This window comes from Vanrija pseudolonga, chromosome 4, assembly GCF_020906515.1.
Source record: "Vanrija pseudolonga chromosome 4, complete sequence".
Lineage (NCBI taxonomy): Eukaryota > Fungi > Basidiomycota > Tremellomycetes > Trichosporonales > Trichosporonaceae > Vanrija > Vanrija pseudolonga.
The window spans coordinates 2,370,496-2,384,222 of NC_085852.1; the positions used below are offsets into that span (position 1 = coordinate 2,370,496).

At 60.0% G+C, this 13,727-nt stretch overlaps 7 protein-coding genes across 7 annotated transcripts; 4 read left to right on the forward strand and 3 right to left on the reverse strand.

Moving 5' to 3' along the window:
• Nucleotides 1-251: 251 nt before the first annotated feature.
• Nucleotides 252-2,534, forward strand: LOC62_04G006185 (uncharacterized protein; the record flags this gene model as incomplete). Its single annotated transcript, XM_062772749.1, has 4 exons — nucleotides 252-377; nucleotides 420-724; nucleotides 784-2,203; nucleotides 2,244-2,534. 4 exons carry the CDS (start codon nucleotides 252-254, stop codon nucleotides 2,532-2,534), a joined length of 2,142 nt encoding a protein of 713 aa, XP_062628733.1.
• A 426-nt stretch (nucleotides 2,535-2,960) lies between these two features.
• On the forward strand, nucleotides 2,961-3,761 carry LOC62_04G006186 (uncharacterized protein; the record flags this gene model as incomplete). Its single annotated transcript, XM_062772750.1, has 1 exon — nucleotides 2,961-3,761. One exon carries the CDS (start codon nucleotides 2,961-2,963, stop codon nucleotides 3,759-3,761), a length of 801 nt encoding a protein of 266 aa, XP_062628734.1.
• Nucleotides 3,762-4,320: 559 nt separating this feature from the next.
• LOC62_04G006187 (uncharacterized protein) lies at nucleotides 4,321-4,920 on the forward strand (the record flags this gene model as incomplete). Its single annotated transcript, XM_062772751.1, has 2 exons — nucleotides 4,321-4,622; nucleotides 4,683-4,920. 2 exons carry the CDS (start codon nucleotides 4,321-4,323, stop codon nucleotides 4,918-4,920), a joined length of 540 nt encoding a protein of 179 aa, XP_062628735.1.
• A 113-nt stretch (nucleotides 4,921-5,033) lies between these two features.
• On the reverse strand, nucleotides 5,034-6,984 carry LOC62_04G006188 (uncharacterized protein; the record flags this gene model as incomplete). Its single annotated transcript, XM_062772752.1, has 4 exons — nucleotides 5,034-5,270; nucleotides 5,309-6,155; nucleotides 6,352-6,422; nucleotides 6,883-6,984. The coding sequence occupies 4 exons, from the start codon at nucleotides 6,982-6,984 to the stop codon at nucleotides 5,034-5,036; spliced, it is 1,257 nt and encodes a 418-aa protein (XP_062628736.1).
• Nucleotides 6,985-7,351: 367 nt separating this feature from the next.
• Nucleotides 7,352-8,836, reverse strand: SLT11 (Pre-mRNA-splicing factor SLT11). Its single transcript, XM_062772753.1, has 8 exons — nucleotides 8,750-8,836; nucleotides 8,669-8,703; nucleotides 8,610-8,620; nucleotides 8,535-8,563; nucleotides 8,237-8,471; nucleotides 7,844-8,187; nucleotides 7,643-7,766; nucleotides 7,352-7,594 (listed from the first exon to the last, which is right to left on the reverse strand). The coding sequence occupies exons 1-8, from the start codon at nucleotides 8,771-8,773 to the stop codon at nucleotides 7,422-7,424; spliced, it is 975 nt and encodes a 324-aa protein (XP_062628737.1). The 5' UTR covers nucleotides 8,774-8,836; the 3' UTR covers nucleotides 7,352-7,421.
• Nucleotides 8,837-9,058: 222 nt separating this feature from the next.
• Nucleotides 9,059-11,516, forward strand: see1 (Protein-lysine N-methyltransferase efm4). Its single transcript, XM_062772754.1, has 9 exons — nucleotides 9,059-9,214; nucleotides 9,260-9,282; nucleotides 9,326-9,347; nucleotides 9,391-9,416; nucleotides 9,456-9,998; nucleotides 10,044-10,275; nucleotides 10,313-10,425; nucleotides 10,461-10,587; nucleotides 10,624-11,516. The coding sequence occupies exons 1-9, from the start codon at nucleotides 9,170-9,172 to the stop codon at nucleotides 11,428-11,430; spliced, it is 1,938 nt and encodes a 645-aa protein (XP_062628738.1). The 5' UTR covers nucleotides 9,059-9,169; the 3' UTR covers nucleotides 11,431-11,516.
• On the reverse strand, nucleotides 11,516-13,607 carry BNA4 (Kynurenine 3-monooxygenase). Its single transcript, XM_062772755.1, has 2 exons — nucleotides 13,145-13,607; nucleotides 11,516-12,974 (listed from the first exon to the last, which is right to left on the reverse strand). The coding sequence occupies exons 1-2, from the start codon at nucleotides 13,272-13,274 to the stop codon at nucleotides 11,593-11,595; spliced, it is 1,512 nt and encodes a 503-aa protein (XP_062628739.1). The 5' UTR covers nucleotides 13,275-13,607; the 3' UTR covers nucleotides 11,516-11,592.
• Nucleotides 13,608-13,727: the final 120 nt, after the last annotated feature.

The window sequence follows — 13,727 nt, forward strand, 5'->3', positions numbered from 1 at the left end:
GCATACGGGCGTTCGCTCAACCACTGCCCAAAGAGGTCTTGTTGGTACTGTACGTGCATGCTCACTTGCTTGTTTGGCTACTGTTGTCGATCATCGCCCCTAACACGTCACCTGGCGCGTCACCGCGGCGCGTCACTCAACACGCGCACCGGCGCACCGCCCCGCGTCGACTCTCTCACACATTCATTTTCACTCCTCTTCTTCTCTCATTCTCTACTTCTCTCCTTCTCTCACTTTCTTCAACCGGCGCAATGACAACACACCCACAACCTCGTCCTCCAGGACGCCAACCCACAAGTTACCTCTTTCGAAACCTCGCTTTCTACATTCAGAACCGCGACAATCATCACCTCTACCGCGACTTAAGCCTCATCAAGGTGAGCAAACCGGCCAGCCCAAAGCACAACTGACAAGCAAAGGACTTGGGTGGCGACACTGTCAGGAACCCCTTCAGCAAAGACGTCACGCACGTCGTCGTCCACGTCCCCGACCAAGAGCGCTCGAAGCACCGCTTGGACACTTATCCCGTCTACCACACACCAACGCCGAGCTCATTTGCACACTGGGGTCTCAACGACATCCTTCTCGAGTTCACGATGGGCGGGCACTTGCACAAGGCCAGGGGTGTTGTTGTCGTCGATCGGGAGTGGCTAGAAGACTGCAAGCGTGCGGGCCGCCTCCTCGGCCATCGTGAGAATCCACCCTACAACGGAAAGCAGCTTTTGTGAGTCTTTTCCCAGCCCCTGAAGATCCTGTTGTTGTTCTTGACACTGACATGCAAAGCGGTCACTTCGGAATCCTTCTCTCGTCTACATCCGGAAGCCAGCGTGCGCACTCACAGCTCGATGGTTCGCGTGCCGACCAGTCGACCTCGGCCACGGAGCAAGAGCGCACACGACTCAACGACTTAACTGGCCCTCGTTTAGCCCCATCGGCGCATCTGCAACGTGCCCGCGTCGGGGATTCGCGTCTTCCTTGGTCAAACCCTACAACCCAGCGCCAGTCGGACGACGTTGGGGCTTTCCTGACTCGCACCGAGTTCCACCGCAGCACTGCTGTTGTAACGCGCGAGGATCGTGGGGATCGCGGGGAGCGCGAGTACCGCGAGGACCTCGATGACCGGTATCGCTCAGAATGGGTCAACTACCACAATCGCCGTCCAAGGACGCCACCCCGTCACCGCACGTGGGGCAGTCGAGGCGACTCGCTTCCAGTGCGCCGTTCCGATCCTCCTCTTTCCAGCCCGCCGGTGAGGCCATTCGACAACAACCCACGTCGTGATGGCTACGACGACATCCAGTCTCGCGGCGGCTACGACAGCATCCCTCCTCGTGGTGTCTACTCCTCGGTAGCTTCTGCCAACATGACGACAGCTTCCCGCTCATCCGAGTCACCAGGAGCACTCAGCAATGATCGTCCCGAAGCTACCCGCACAACTCATACGTTCTCCTGTGACCCACCTCTCCCAGTTCTGCCAACTGGCCGAGACGTCACTGCCAACCCCACAGAACGCACGTTCGTCGAGTCGGCAGGCAGTCTCTCCCAGTCCCAGCCGACTATCAGCAAAGTCAAACTCGAGCCCATCGAGCCATCTGAGCCCCACGGTGAGGAGGCTCCGCCCCAACTATCGGTGGATTCCGGCGCTGCCAGTGCAAAGATCGAGCCTCACGATCAATCTCAATCCGGTGCCGAACAGAATTCGGACACCGAAGCCCTGGCACCGGCCACCGATGCCGCCGAAGTTGCCACCCATACCCGAGTTCATGCTCAAGACTCATGGGCACCTACTCGCGTGGTTAGCGACACCGTTACACGCGTAAAGGTCGAACAGGACGACAATGCCTCTCAAGCTAGTGCCCCGATGGACCTCGAGACGGAGAGAGAGCCGGACATTGCATGGTCTGCTGCCACTGCCGAGGAGCTCACTGCCGAAGCAGTCTCTACCGAAGCACTACCAGACCCCATCGACCAGCCAGAGTACGAGCAGGCGACTGCTGTTGTCTTTGATGATGAGTGGCCCGCTCCTCTGGGCGAGGAGTCCCCGATGCTTCTTGGCCGCCACCCTCGATCCCCGAGCGAGTCCTTATCTTTTTCTGGTCTATCCCTCGACGAGCCTGTAGGATCTGGACTGTTCAAGCTCGACAATGGCCCAGTCACATTCTACCTCGATGACCCCTTCCCCTGGCTGGAAGAGATAATCAAAGTGAGTTTGAAGGCAGCAGGACCCGTGTTGACAGTGTCAGATGAACGGAGGCCGAATGGACTCGAAACAGAACGCCAGTGTCATCGTTCTCCCTCTGGATGCAGGTGTCGGTGCCACCCTCCCTCACCACCTTGAACTCCTCAAGAACAAAGGCATATCTCCCTTTGCCTGGGTAGTCTCTCATGACTGGGTTTGGCACTGCATCAAGCCGGACGCCGTCATCACCCCCAGCGAAGGCTACAAGGTCAAGGCTGCTCGCAAGCCGCGCGTCTCGCAAGTTGGCGACACGGCGGCATCCCGCAAGCGCCGCCGCATTTCGGCATCACCGTAGGCTTGTCCGCCCGCACAACGGTGCTTCAAACACCCCCACAAACTCTGCAGGAATTCCATTACTACGAATCGGCCTAGATACATGCCTTGCATATTCATTCCGATGCATTCTTTTCCCGTATCATTTTGTGGCGCTCATGGAACAAGGCTGCCAGGTAGACAGACCAGTGCCACATCGAGTGCCACAGACCAACAGTGGTTGATCCGACCGTGGGAAACTGACCAAACTGCTCTGGGTGGAGGTGGTCCACCGCACTCAAAAGTCTCGCCAAGCGACAACAATGTCTTTTAACTTGCGACAACGCACCGCACTCACACATCCCAGCTTGTATCCTTCATTCGCTCACCAACATCCACACTCTTAACGACACCAGTGGGGTCCCCCCCCGCCTGTGCACAGCTTCACACCTTCACTACTCGTCTCACCATGCGCCTCAACCGCCGCAAGTTGTACGGCAACTACCGCGCCGCACCAAAGCTGGCAGAGGACCACCTCCAGAGTCTGGGCGAGAAGCCTCCTGTCTCCCGTATCGAAGAGGTGAAGGTTCCGTCCAACGCAATCTCGCCCGTCAACCCCCCTCCACACGTGCTCTTCCGCTGCCGTCTCACTGTCGGCACAAGCACGGGCCGCATCAAGTCCTTCGCTGTCGAGAGTCCCCTGCGCTCCTCGGCAATCCTCGCATACCAGCACGCAGCGTACTATTTGTGTGTGCGGTTCGGGATCGACTCCAACCTCAAGCTTCCAGTAAGCCCCCCGAAGCCCAAGGCTGGCAAGAAGAAGAAGGCCCGCTGGACGGCGGCGCAACGCGCGGCGCGTAAAGCGGAGAAGGCAGTGACTGCGCCACCGCCCGAGGTCCCGCCCGAGGCCGCACTCGAGGACCAAGCAACGCGAGGCGACAACACCGACGAGATGCCTATCGAAGACGAAGACTACGCGTACTCGGGGCGCGAAGGCGCGGTCTTCATGGACCCCGACGGCGCTGAGTTCACCGGGCTCTGGGGTGGCGCGCTGTCAGACGTCGATGATGACGGCACGCAGTATCCCATCCGGACTTCGTCGCCCCTATACTTTCCCCCCAACGCCGACCGCGACGCATACATGATCGCCTTGGTGAGGAATCGGGTGGCAGCTTGGGAGGACCTCGGTGGCAGCGCCGGGTTCGGAGCTGCGGCAGACGATACGGGGGTCGGAGCCGCCCGGGAGGACGCTGTGGGTGAACAGGCGTAAATTCCGTCCCAGCAAGTGGTGCTGAGCGACAACGGTAGCAAGTGGGGCAGGGTGGTCAAGACGCTCACGATTCGTCCAAAAATGGCTATTAGGTGCTGGAGATGTGTGGTTGAGCGAATGTAGCAACATGAGATTACCGAGTTTGGAGTCTGTCGAGAAGCAGAGCTGACAAGCATGGGACGACTGTTCTCGAGAAAGCAAAGGGCAGGTAGGCACTTAAACGTCGCTGGCAGGTCGCTGCTCACCACCCGCCACTCACACCTCGCCACCGCGCTCCTCGCCACCGCTCCCCTCGCCACCTCACACCTCGCCACCTCACCCCCGCCACCTCACCCCTCGACTCTGCCTTCGTAATGCAGCAGCCACCGCCAGTACGTTCACCTGCTCTCACCATTCGTCTCCTCGAGCTCACCGCCCCCAGATGCCCAGGCCCCTCCGTCGTTATCGTCCTTTGTATGGCCTGGGGATCTACATATGCGTCGAGCCTTGGCACGTGGAGCGATGCATGGAGTTGATCAGGATTGTTCGGGTGAGTGCAGACTCGGTCGAAATGCCTCTAATGTCCAAGACGCTAGGCGGGACGGCGTGCGGGGACCCACGACACCACTTGGTGTCGCACATCATCCTCGACGCCGAGTGGCCGTTCGAGGCCTACGAGGGTCCATCCATCGCTCTCCCGATGAACGCGAGGGAGATATATCCTGTGGGGTCGTGGAGTCAGGATGCCATCCTGGCTCATTACGCTCGCCCGGGCTCCTTTGAGGTGGTCGTCGCTGTGCAATGGCTCTACCAGTGCCAGCGCGAGAACCGGCTAGTGGGCTGGAGGGAGGATGAGCCTGACCAAGGTGGATGGCAAATTCAGTGAGTGATCCATTATGACATGCATCATCGAATCCAATCTGACACCATGGGGCTTTGCAGCGCCCACTTTGACCCCGACTTTGCGTGGCCCGTGGCGAACAACGAGGGCGACCGCGACGACGACCACAACGGCGGCAACTCGGAGCACGACGGGGAGGGGGAGGAGGTGGAGGATGAGGAGGAGGGGTGCTACGACGAGGAGGAGTACGATGACGACAACGAGGAGGAGGACGAGGAGGACGACGACGAGGAGGACGACGAGGAGGACGACGAGGACGAAGACGGGTACGACGAGTAGTGGTGAATTATGGCTGGAGCTTCGATTACGCGACGCATCTTGTATTGTACTTTTAGTCATGATGAAGTGAAGTGAATAACTAAAAGGTGCATATACACCCATACTGGCTGTTATTAGGCAGCTTTGTACCGCTTGACGGGCAGTTTAACAAGGAACTTGTCCGTCGGCCCCAGAGCCGAGTTCTTGATACAGCTCCAAACGTAATCGTGGGACACCGCCTGGGAGAGGGGGTGCGTCCCCTTGCGCTCCACAATATCACGATGAGCAGCCTCGGTGGCACGGACGCCGACGTCGAGGGGAAGAATGCACAGGCGCGCCGACTGCTTGTCGACAACTTCGCCGCCGAACATCTGCATTTGTCAATGATAGTCCAGGGCGACTGACCAACCTCGATGATTGTCTTGATACCTTGGCTCGTCCCCTCGAGATAGAATTTCACTGGTACTTCCTCAGAGTGCCAGAATAGCTGACGTAGTCGATTGTCGTCCGCCTGTACCTTGCGTTGGTGGTCTGATCCCTTGAGGCGGTCCTCCTCGTCGTAGAGGAGTTCGAGCTCATCGTCCTCTTCCTCAGTTAGGCCGTCTTGATGTAAAGTGCCCTCTTTGGCCTTTGCATCAGGGGGGTCGACTTTATCCTCCCCGTCATCGTCAAGTTTGCCGTATTCTGGAGGCCCATATTCATACGCTGGTTCCTCTGCCCCAGGAGTCGGGCTTGCCGAAGGAAAGGCGGGCGATGCAGGAGTGGCTGAGCTTGCAGAAGGAGAGGTGGGGGATGGGGGAGTGGCCGAGATGGCAGAGGGAATGGTGGGCGATGCAGGAGTGGCTGACCTTCCTGAAGAACAGGCGGGTGAGGCAGGAGTGGTTGGCGCTGGCGAGAGATCGCTGTCGCTTTGTGGCCTTTCATCTTCGGGCTCAGGCGTGAACAAATCCATCAGAGTTGCCTTGGGAGGATCACGATCGTGCTCCTCCTCGTGGACCGGCAGGTGTGCGGGACGTGGCTCAATTTTGAGCGTTGGGGAGAGGTCGATCTCATTCTGGGCCTGTTCATCCTCGGGCTCGGGCGTGAATAGATCCGACAGTGTCGCCTTGGGAGGCTTGTGATCAGGCTCCTCTTCGTGGACGGGTAGGGGCGGCGGACGTGACCCCATTACGAGCGCTGGGGAGTTGATGCCAAGCGGCGGCAAAGAGGAGCGGCGAGCGGCTAGGGCATCGACGCGCTGCACAGCCTCATCGGCACTGGGGATGGATTGGAGGGTGGTGGTTGCTGGGGCAGAGACGTGCGTCTGGAGGACCGGACGCGTAAGGGTAAAAGGGAGCTTCTTCCAGGGGTGTCTGCTTGGCCCAGCGGTCGTGGTTTCCTTGTGTATACCGCTGGTGTGATCAGCGCCGTTCCAAATTGCTCACCTCATCGGTGGACAGGTTTGAGACTCACCGAATCTGCCAGCCGCCGAACGCGCCCTCGATGTGGGTCGCGTCGAGGAGCATACGAGAGTTGATGCAGGCCTGCAGCCAGCCGCGCTCAACCACCACGACAGGGACGTCGCTTCTACGTGGCTTTTGCATGGTATACTCTTGGAGGAGCGCGTCGATGCCCCAGTCATACTTGCTGCGCGGTTCCTGGACCTCACGCAGCACCGTGCACTGATAACAACAACCGCGAGGCTTGAACTGTGGGATGTGTACGATAACGTGGGTGATCGTTGGGGCGAGCGGGTTGTACTCTACGCGTCCACCATTTTCCTGGCAGGTCAGCGCTGCCGCATGATCGCGTGTTGAGAAGCAGCCCGGCCGGCTTCAGCTACTCGAACGAGATGACGGACAGTGGGCCAGAGGTGCAGGCACCTCTGTATCGAGGCGGCACGTCTCGCCACCGTTGAGGAAGCACTCAGACCGCTCTCTTAACACGATCCAGAAGTGGGGGCAATGTCCAGCTCCATGCCCGCGGGGGCAAGTGTCAACTCACCGTGATGCGGTCCATGTCGAGGGTGCGGTCCTGGTAGTCCTTGGACTGGACGAATATGGTACACCCCTTGAAGACATTGAGGGACAGTTTATGCCGCGACATGATTGAGGTTGGGGGATGGTAATGGTGTAAAGTCAAGAAACAAGTCGAGTGGATGATATTTGTGTGTGTGCAGAGTAGTTGAGTTGGTGGGGCGACGGCGCGTCGATCTACCATGTTGCAACCCGCCAGTCGCCCCCGCCGTCGCACGTCGCGCGCGCCCCGCCACTCGCGCGCCAGTCAATCCAAACCCTTGGTTCCCGCGCCGGCGGGCCTCCACCTCTGACTATGCTTGTGAGCGGCCTCGCCACCACCCAACTGCACGCAAGCTTGCCGTTTCGCTGCAGAAGAGCAGCGCCACCAAGCAAGCTGCCCCACACGCGTTGGACAAGCAGTTGGGCCACGGTTTCACGCGTCCCGGCGAAGCCGGTTCAACTACATTGGTACATGCGTATGCTAACGGTAAATCTAACATGTCAACTAATCAACCCGCCCCCAGGTTACGCGCTCACGGCCGGTGCGGCCGTGCCCGCCGCCTTGGGCTTGTTTGGACGTGCGCGGCCCCAAACGACCTTGGCCTTCTTGCCGTTCACCTCGACACCATCCTGCGCAGACAGACCCTCAGCTGCCCGCTCGGCCGATTGGCGATCCGTAAAGTTGAGGAATGCGACGTCTAATGGTGTCAGTGCGGGAACCTTGGGCTGGCGTCCTCTCAACTCACTGTTGGCCGCAACAATAGAGATCGAGCGTATTTGGTTCGGCTTGATAGAAGGAACAGCATCGTTCAATGCAGTGCGCACATCCGCCTCAGTGCAGGTTGGGAGACCCAGGAGGAGAAGGTTAGTCTGGGGCGTCAGCACCGTAGTCGAACGTGGCTGACTAAACAGCCAGTGGAGTAGTTTGTCCACCACACAACACTCACAATCGTCTTGTCCTCCGGAGCCTTCAATCCCTTGCTCTCCGCGACCTTCTTGAGAATGTTCTTGGCCACAGGGTCGTTGGTTCCGTAGTACCTGTCCGAGATGTTCTGCTTGGACGTCTCGCCTTCCTTTGGTGTCTCGTGGCGGAAGGGGCACTCGGCGCCACGCTTACAGTCTCCCTTGAGGAAGAAGGAGCAGATGTGAGGGCGATTACGCTTGTAGTGGGGGTCCGTTCGGGCAAGGTTCTTGAGCATCTCGCGGCCCGCAGCGTTGGCCACCTGCGAGTCGTATGCCTGCCCGTCGCCTGATTCCTCCATTTGTGCTTCTAGATTCTGAATGTAGTACTCTGTCAAGTGTCAGCGGCGGGACAGAACGAGTGTGGGGCTCAAACTTACGCTTGTTGATATCACTTGATGGCGCCTGGTTCTTGCGTCCTAGAGCCGCGTCGCGCACCTGCACTGGCAGGCCGTACTCCAGGTCGAGCAAGCAGGTCTGGCACACGCCCTTGATCTTGGCGCAAGTCGTGCAGATCTCAGTCTTCTTGAAGCGGCCACCCTCTCCTGGGTTCCACCTGAAGACGGTGAAGGGGCGGTTGCAGATCTTGCACTCCTGGCCGAACTCTCGCTTTGTCTGATGGTGTCAGCTCGAGCTCGGGAGTCGGGAGGAAGGTGCGGGAATCGGGCGTCCACTCACCATCCGGACATATGGGTTTGGTCCCAAGCCTTGGGCACAGTTAGTACCATCTTCGACACGCAGCACGTCACTTACAGGTCTCGCAACTGTGGTTGTGTTAGCAGCTGTACGGGCCCCGAAGACAGCTGACTCACAGGATGGGGAAGTCTGAGCTCTCCGAGCCTACTTTCTGGGCGGAGTCAGCGCCCGTTAACAGCAACAGCTGCTCTACTCACGTTGATATCGTGCTTGGCAGGCATGTTGGATCGATATGCACGACGTGTAGTTGATTCGAGATGGAGTGGAGAGATGAAGAGTTGTCGTCTTGTCGTGTTGTTCCACCTTTCAGACTTTGAGCGGCAAAGTCAGTTATCGTCGATCGCGTTTATGTGGGGGTCGATTTAAAATCGGATCAGATCCCGCCTATTAGCCTTGGCTAGTAATTACAATTTGAATCCTATTTGTAATCGGCCTAATCCGACCAAACCTAATCAAAATTGGGCCACCAGAACGGACCGACCCCGCGTGTTGCCATCTGCCTTGTTTGCCGCAACATTTACCGTTCTATCTCTGTCGACCCCTTCCCCCCCCTGCTCCGACTCTCTCCTTCCTTCCTTCTCTCTTATCATCTCTATCCCCACTCTACGCGCTTCATAATGGCAGCGGAGGAAGAGCTGCCCCCCAGCAAGCTGGGTACAAAGGTGAGCGCGATGGCAAACGTCAGTCATCTCCAAGCTGACCATAAGGACCACTGGGACATGGTGTACGAGTAAGTCGCGTTGTGTGAGGAAGGTCAATGGCTGACGTGCCAGGCGCGAGAATCGCGTGTTCGATGTGAGTTCAGCTACATTAATTCCTAGTTTCAGCTGACCATCAGGACATTGGAGATGAAGGCGAGGTTTGGTGAGCAGCTACCGGCAATGGACTAAGCTGACCCTCCAGGTTCGGCGAGGACAGCGTCGACAAGATGAGGGCCTGGGCACACGAGAACCTCGAGCCTTCAGCAACCCCTATCCGCGTTCTCGAATGCGGCTCGGGCAACGGCACGCTGCTACTCTCCTTCCTCACATCACCTGGGCCTGATCCTCAGGCATTCCACCTGACGGGCATCGACTACTCGGCCGGCGCTGCCAAGCTGGGTGCGAGCGTCGAGAAGGCGCGTCGCGAGACGCTGGAGGACGAGGACGAGCTTGACGAGGACGACGTCCTCAACCCCGTCACTTGTGAATGGCGCGTTGGAGACCTTCTCCGCGACGACATCGATGAGACGTGGGATCTCGTGCTCGATAAGGGTACCTTTGACGCCCTTGCGCTCTCACAGGAACCAGTCGCTGAGGCTGGTAACCGCCTTCCCTCGCTCGTCTACCCCGAACGTGTCGCGCGGCTTGTGAAGCCTGGAGGCTTCTTCCTCATCACCAGCTGCAACTTCACCGAGGAGGAGACCAAGAGGCGGTTCACTCGCGAGGGCGTGCCTTTCACCTTCCAGTGAGTCTCAAGGTCGGGTCTCGGGCCTTGTTCTAACGCCTCCAGCTCGAGTGTCCCCCACAAGTCGTTCTCCTTCGGTGGCAAGGTCGGCCAGACGGTCTGCACGGTGGCGTTCACGAGGGACGCCGACGAGCCAACAACTGGCAGGTCGCAGTTCCTTGCCCCAGAGTCGGCGCGCGCGTCTCCCATCCCTATTGGAACACCTGCGCAGACCGGAGTCAAGGTGTTGGAGTCGCGCTGGGTGCCTCCTGTTGCGCCCCTGTATCTTTGCATCGACGTGAGTGACGCGACGCCATCCTTTCTAACTCTTCCAGTGCGGAGGTACCAAGACCGAGGTTGTCGTTGCTACCACCGACGGCATTGTGTCTCGTGCGATCAACGGCACCAGCAACATGGCCGAGGTTGGAGCTCAACGGTCATCTGAAATGTGAGACTCAGACCTTCTGTGGAAGCTGATGTCAGCATCATCGACACCGTTCTCCACGCTGTCGGTGGCATCGGCTGCCGCAAGCCTGCTCCAGGGCACGAGAGAGTCAACCCCAACGGTGGATTGGCGTGCCCAGTGGGCTTTGAGGATATTTGGATCGGGGTAGGTTGCACGTAGAAACCGTATCTGACCTACCAGATCTCTGGCTGCGACACGCCTCTGGATCAACGGACAATGTCAGACCTCCTGTCGCCATTCTTTGGCCAGAAGGTCACGGTGCAGAATGACGCGCTCCTCCTCGGCGGTGCGATGCTATCGCTGGCGGTGCCCTGGGGTGTGGCAGTGATCGCAGGAACCGGCTCCATTGTCGTCGCTCTCGACGTTGACAAGGATGGTGAGGTCGTCCAAGCAGCACGGCGAGGAGGTCACGGCTACCTCCTTGGAGATGACGGCAGCGCATACGACATCGGCAGGTGTGCCATCCGCGCAGCGGTGCACACCTACGATGCGGGCGAGGAGGTGCCTGGAGGTCTCGCCGACAAGATTCGCGCACACTTTGGTGTCAGCGAGACGGGCGAGCTCCTCGGCAAGGTTCATGCGCTCGACCTCTCTGTCGACCCCGTCACCGCGACCAACGCGCAGAAGCTACGTATCTCGTCGCTTGCCCGCGAGGTACTCACAGCGTTTGCGGCTTCCCCGCCCGACCCGCTGGCCGTCACAGCAGTCGAGGAGGCGATTGCGCCCCTCGCCACCTCGGTGGTCCGCATCGCCAAGCAGATGGCTGCGAGGCCATTGCCTGACGGCTCGAAGCGCTCCTTTGCCGACGCGGCCCTCATCATGGGTGGCGGAGTTATTCGCCAGGACGCGTACCGCGCCGTCTTCTTGAAGGTGTGCAAGGATGCTGGCGTAGAGTTTGGGCATCTGGCCGTGGTGGACGATGTTGGAGGCAAGGGCGCGCTAGGTCTCGTTGACCGTGCCAAGCGCGCTCACGGAGAGGCGGTGTAGGGCGGGTCTTGTCACGACTATAACGCATAGACTGTAGAGCATGATGCATTCTGCACTCATGGGACTCCTGCCTCGCTAGGACAGACACAACACAACACGATGCATGGTTCTCTGAGTAGTATGTAGTATGCAGTCCCGGAATCTAACAACACGACCAGTCTATCAACGACGCTCAAAGGCGCGGTACGCCTGGATGCCAACGACGGCGACGCCAGCAGCTGCGACCGCGGCCGTCGCCCACGCCGCGCCACCGACGACGCTCTTCTGCCACTTTTCGCGGCGCAGCGCCTCGGCGTACCCGATGTCGGGGCGGAAGGTGACCATGTCGTAGAGCGACGTCCAGCCGCGGACCTTCTTGGTCGAGAAGGGCACGCGGGGGTCGATCGCCTGCGGCGTGGAGGGGTAGACGCGCGTGAGGACCCAGTCGAGGCCGCGGCGGAGGTGGTACAGCGGCTTGAGGACCGACGAGCGCATCTCGACGTAGTTGTTGAGTGCGAGGTCGCGGATCGCGTCGAGGTCCTCAGCGCGCTCGGCGGAGAATGCGTCCAGCGCGGCACGCAACGTCGGGTCCGCGGTGCCGAGGGGCTCGTCCGTCGTGCCGGTCACGCCGTAGTTGTCAAGATATGTGCCGAGCACGCGCACGTCCTCGAGGCCGCAGTTCAGCCCCTGCCCGTAGAACGGCACCATCGAGTGGCTCGCGTCGCCGAGGAGCACGGCCTTGTCACCCAGTGTCGAAGGGTTCGCCTTGATCGTCACGAGGTTGCCGCGCGGGTTGTTGAGGAAGTCGTCGACCATCTTGTCGCCGACGATCGCGAACGCGTCGGGGAAGTACCGCGTGAAGAAGGCGGTCGCCTGCTCACGGGTACGCACCTGTTCAATGTCGGCGAACGGCGCGAAGAGCGTCAACGTGAAGCTGTTGTCCTTGTTCGGGAGGGCGATGAGCATGAAGCTCTCCCGCGGCCAGATGTGCAGGTGGTTCGGGGGCATGGCGAACTCGCCGTCCTTGGGCGGCATGTGGAGCTCGATGTATCCATGCGGGATAAAGGTCTGGGAGAAGTCGACGCGGGAGGCGCGGAGGACCTGCTGGCGCACGCGGGACCAGGACCCGTCGGCGCCGACAATGAGGTCGAATGTTGTCGTGACCGTCGTCGGCTTGGCGCTCTCTTTGACGCTCGTCGTCTCCTCGCCGATCGCGGCGCCCTTGGCCGTCGTCAAGCCATGCGCAGTGTTCTTGGCAAAGTCGACGCGGTCGAGGCGTGTGTTGAAGTGCGTCTCCACCGCGGCAGGCAGCACCTCCACCAGGCGCTGGTTGAGCACCGAGCGCGAGATCGAGTTGGAGCACTGCCCGCGCAGCGGGTCGTACAGCTGCGCCTCGGTGCGCCCGTCGACGTGGTGAATCATGCGCGAGGGCATGGGAATCGACTCGGCGAGCAGCAGCTCGGCGAGGCTCTCGTCGACCGAGGCCAGGGCCGCGAGCCCGCGGCTCGAGATGTTGAGGTTGATCGAGCGCAGGTTGGTCATGGCGATGGAGCGCCCGCGGGGGTCTGCGGTGGGTCAGCATGGCTGCTCCGGCTCATTTGCACCCCGCGAGCTGGTACGCGTCGCGAGGCCGCTGGGCCGGGTGGCAAAGACGGTACCCCGCGGCTGTAGTAGCCACTGCCCCGCCCGCCTCGCTTCCGGCGCAACCCGGCCCGTGACAGCCAAAACTACTCACCATCCCGTCCCTCCCACAGCTCGACCTTCCACCCGCGCTGATGCAGGCTGCGCGCGGTGAGTGCGCCCACTGGCCCGCCGCCAACGACGAGCGCACGGCGCTGGCGCGAGGGGTGGGGGTCGATTGTCATGGTGGTGGTGGGCGATGTTGTTGTTGTTGCTGCTGCTTGACAATCCCGAGTCGATGACAAACGGAAAATCGAGCACCCGAGGTATTTGTGTGAGGCACGGCGGCATGGCGCGGCGGACTCGGCCGGTTGCCACCGCTTATCGGCGAACAGTGCCCTGACGGGTGGAGTTGGTTGGGCTGGGCGACCTGGGCTGGTTATATTCAAGTGTCTCCTTGTCGCAGTAACGCTCCATTAGGGAGCACCAGAAGAGCACTACGATGAGGTTTTCCGAGTAATGCTTGGACGGGGGTTCGGGTTGCCGTCGCTGCAATTTCGAGCTCACTTCTGTATGCCTGGCCAGCTGCAGGAGGGGGGGTGATTTGTACAACCACCTTGTAGCTGATATATTATATAGCACCGCCTAGGTGGGCGGAATAGCAGGGGCATTACAAAAAAGTGCAAAAGCATCAGCCG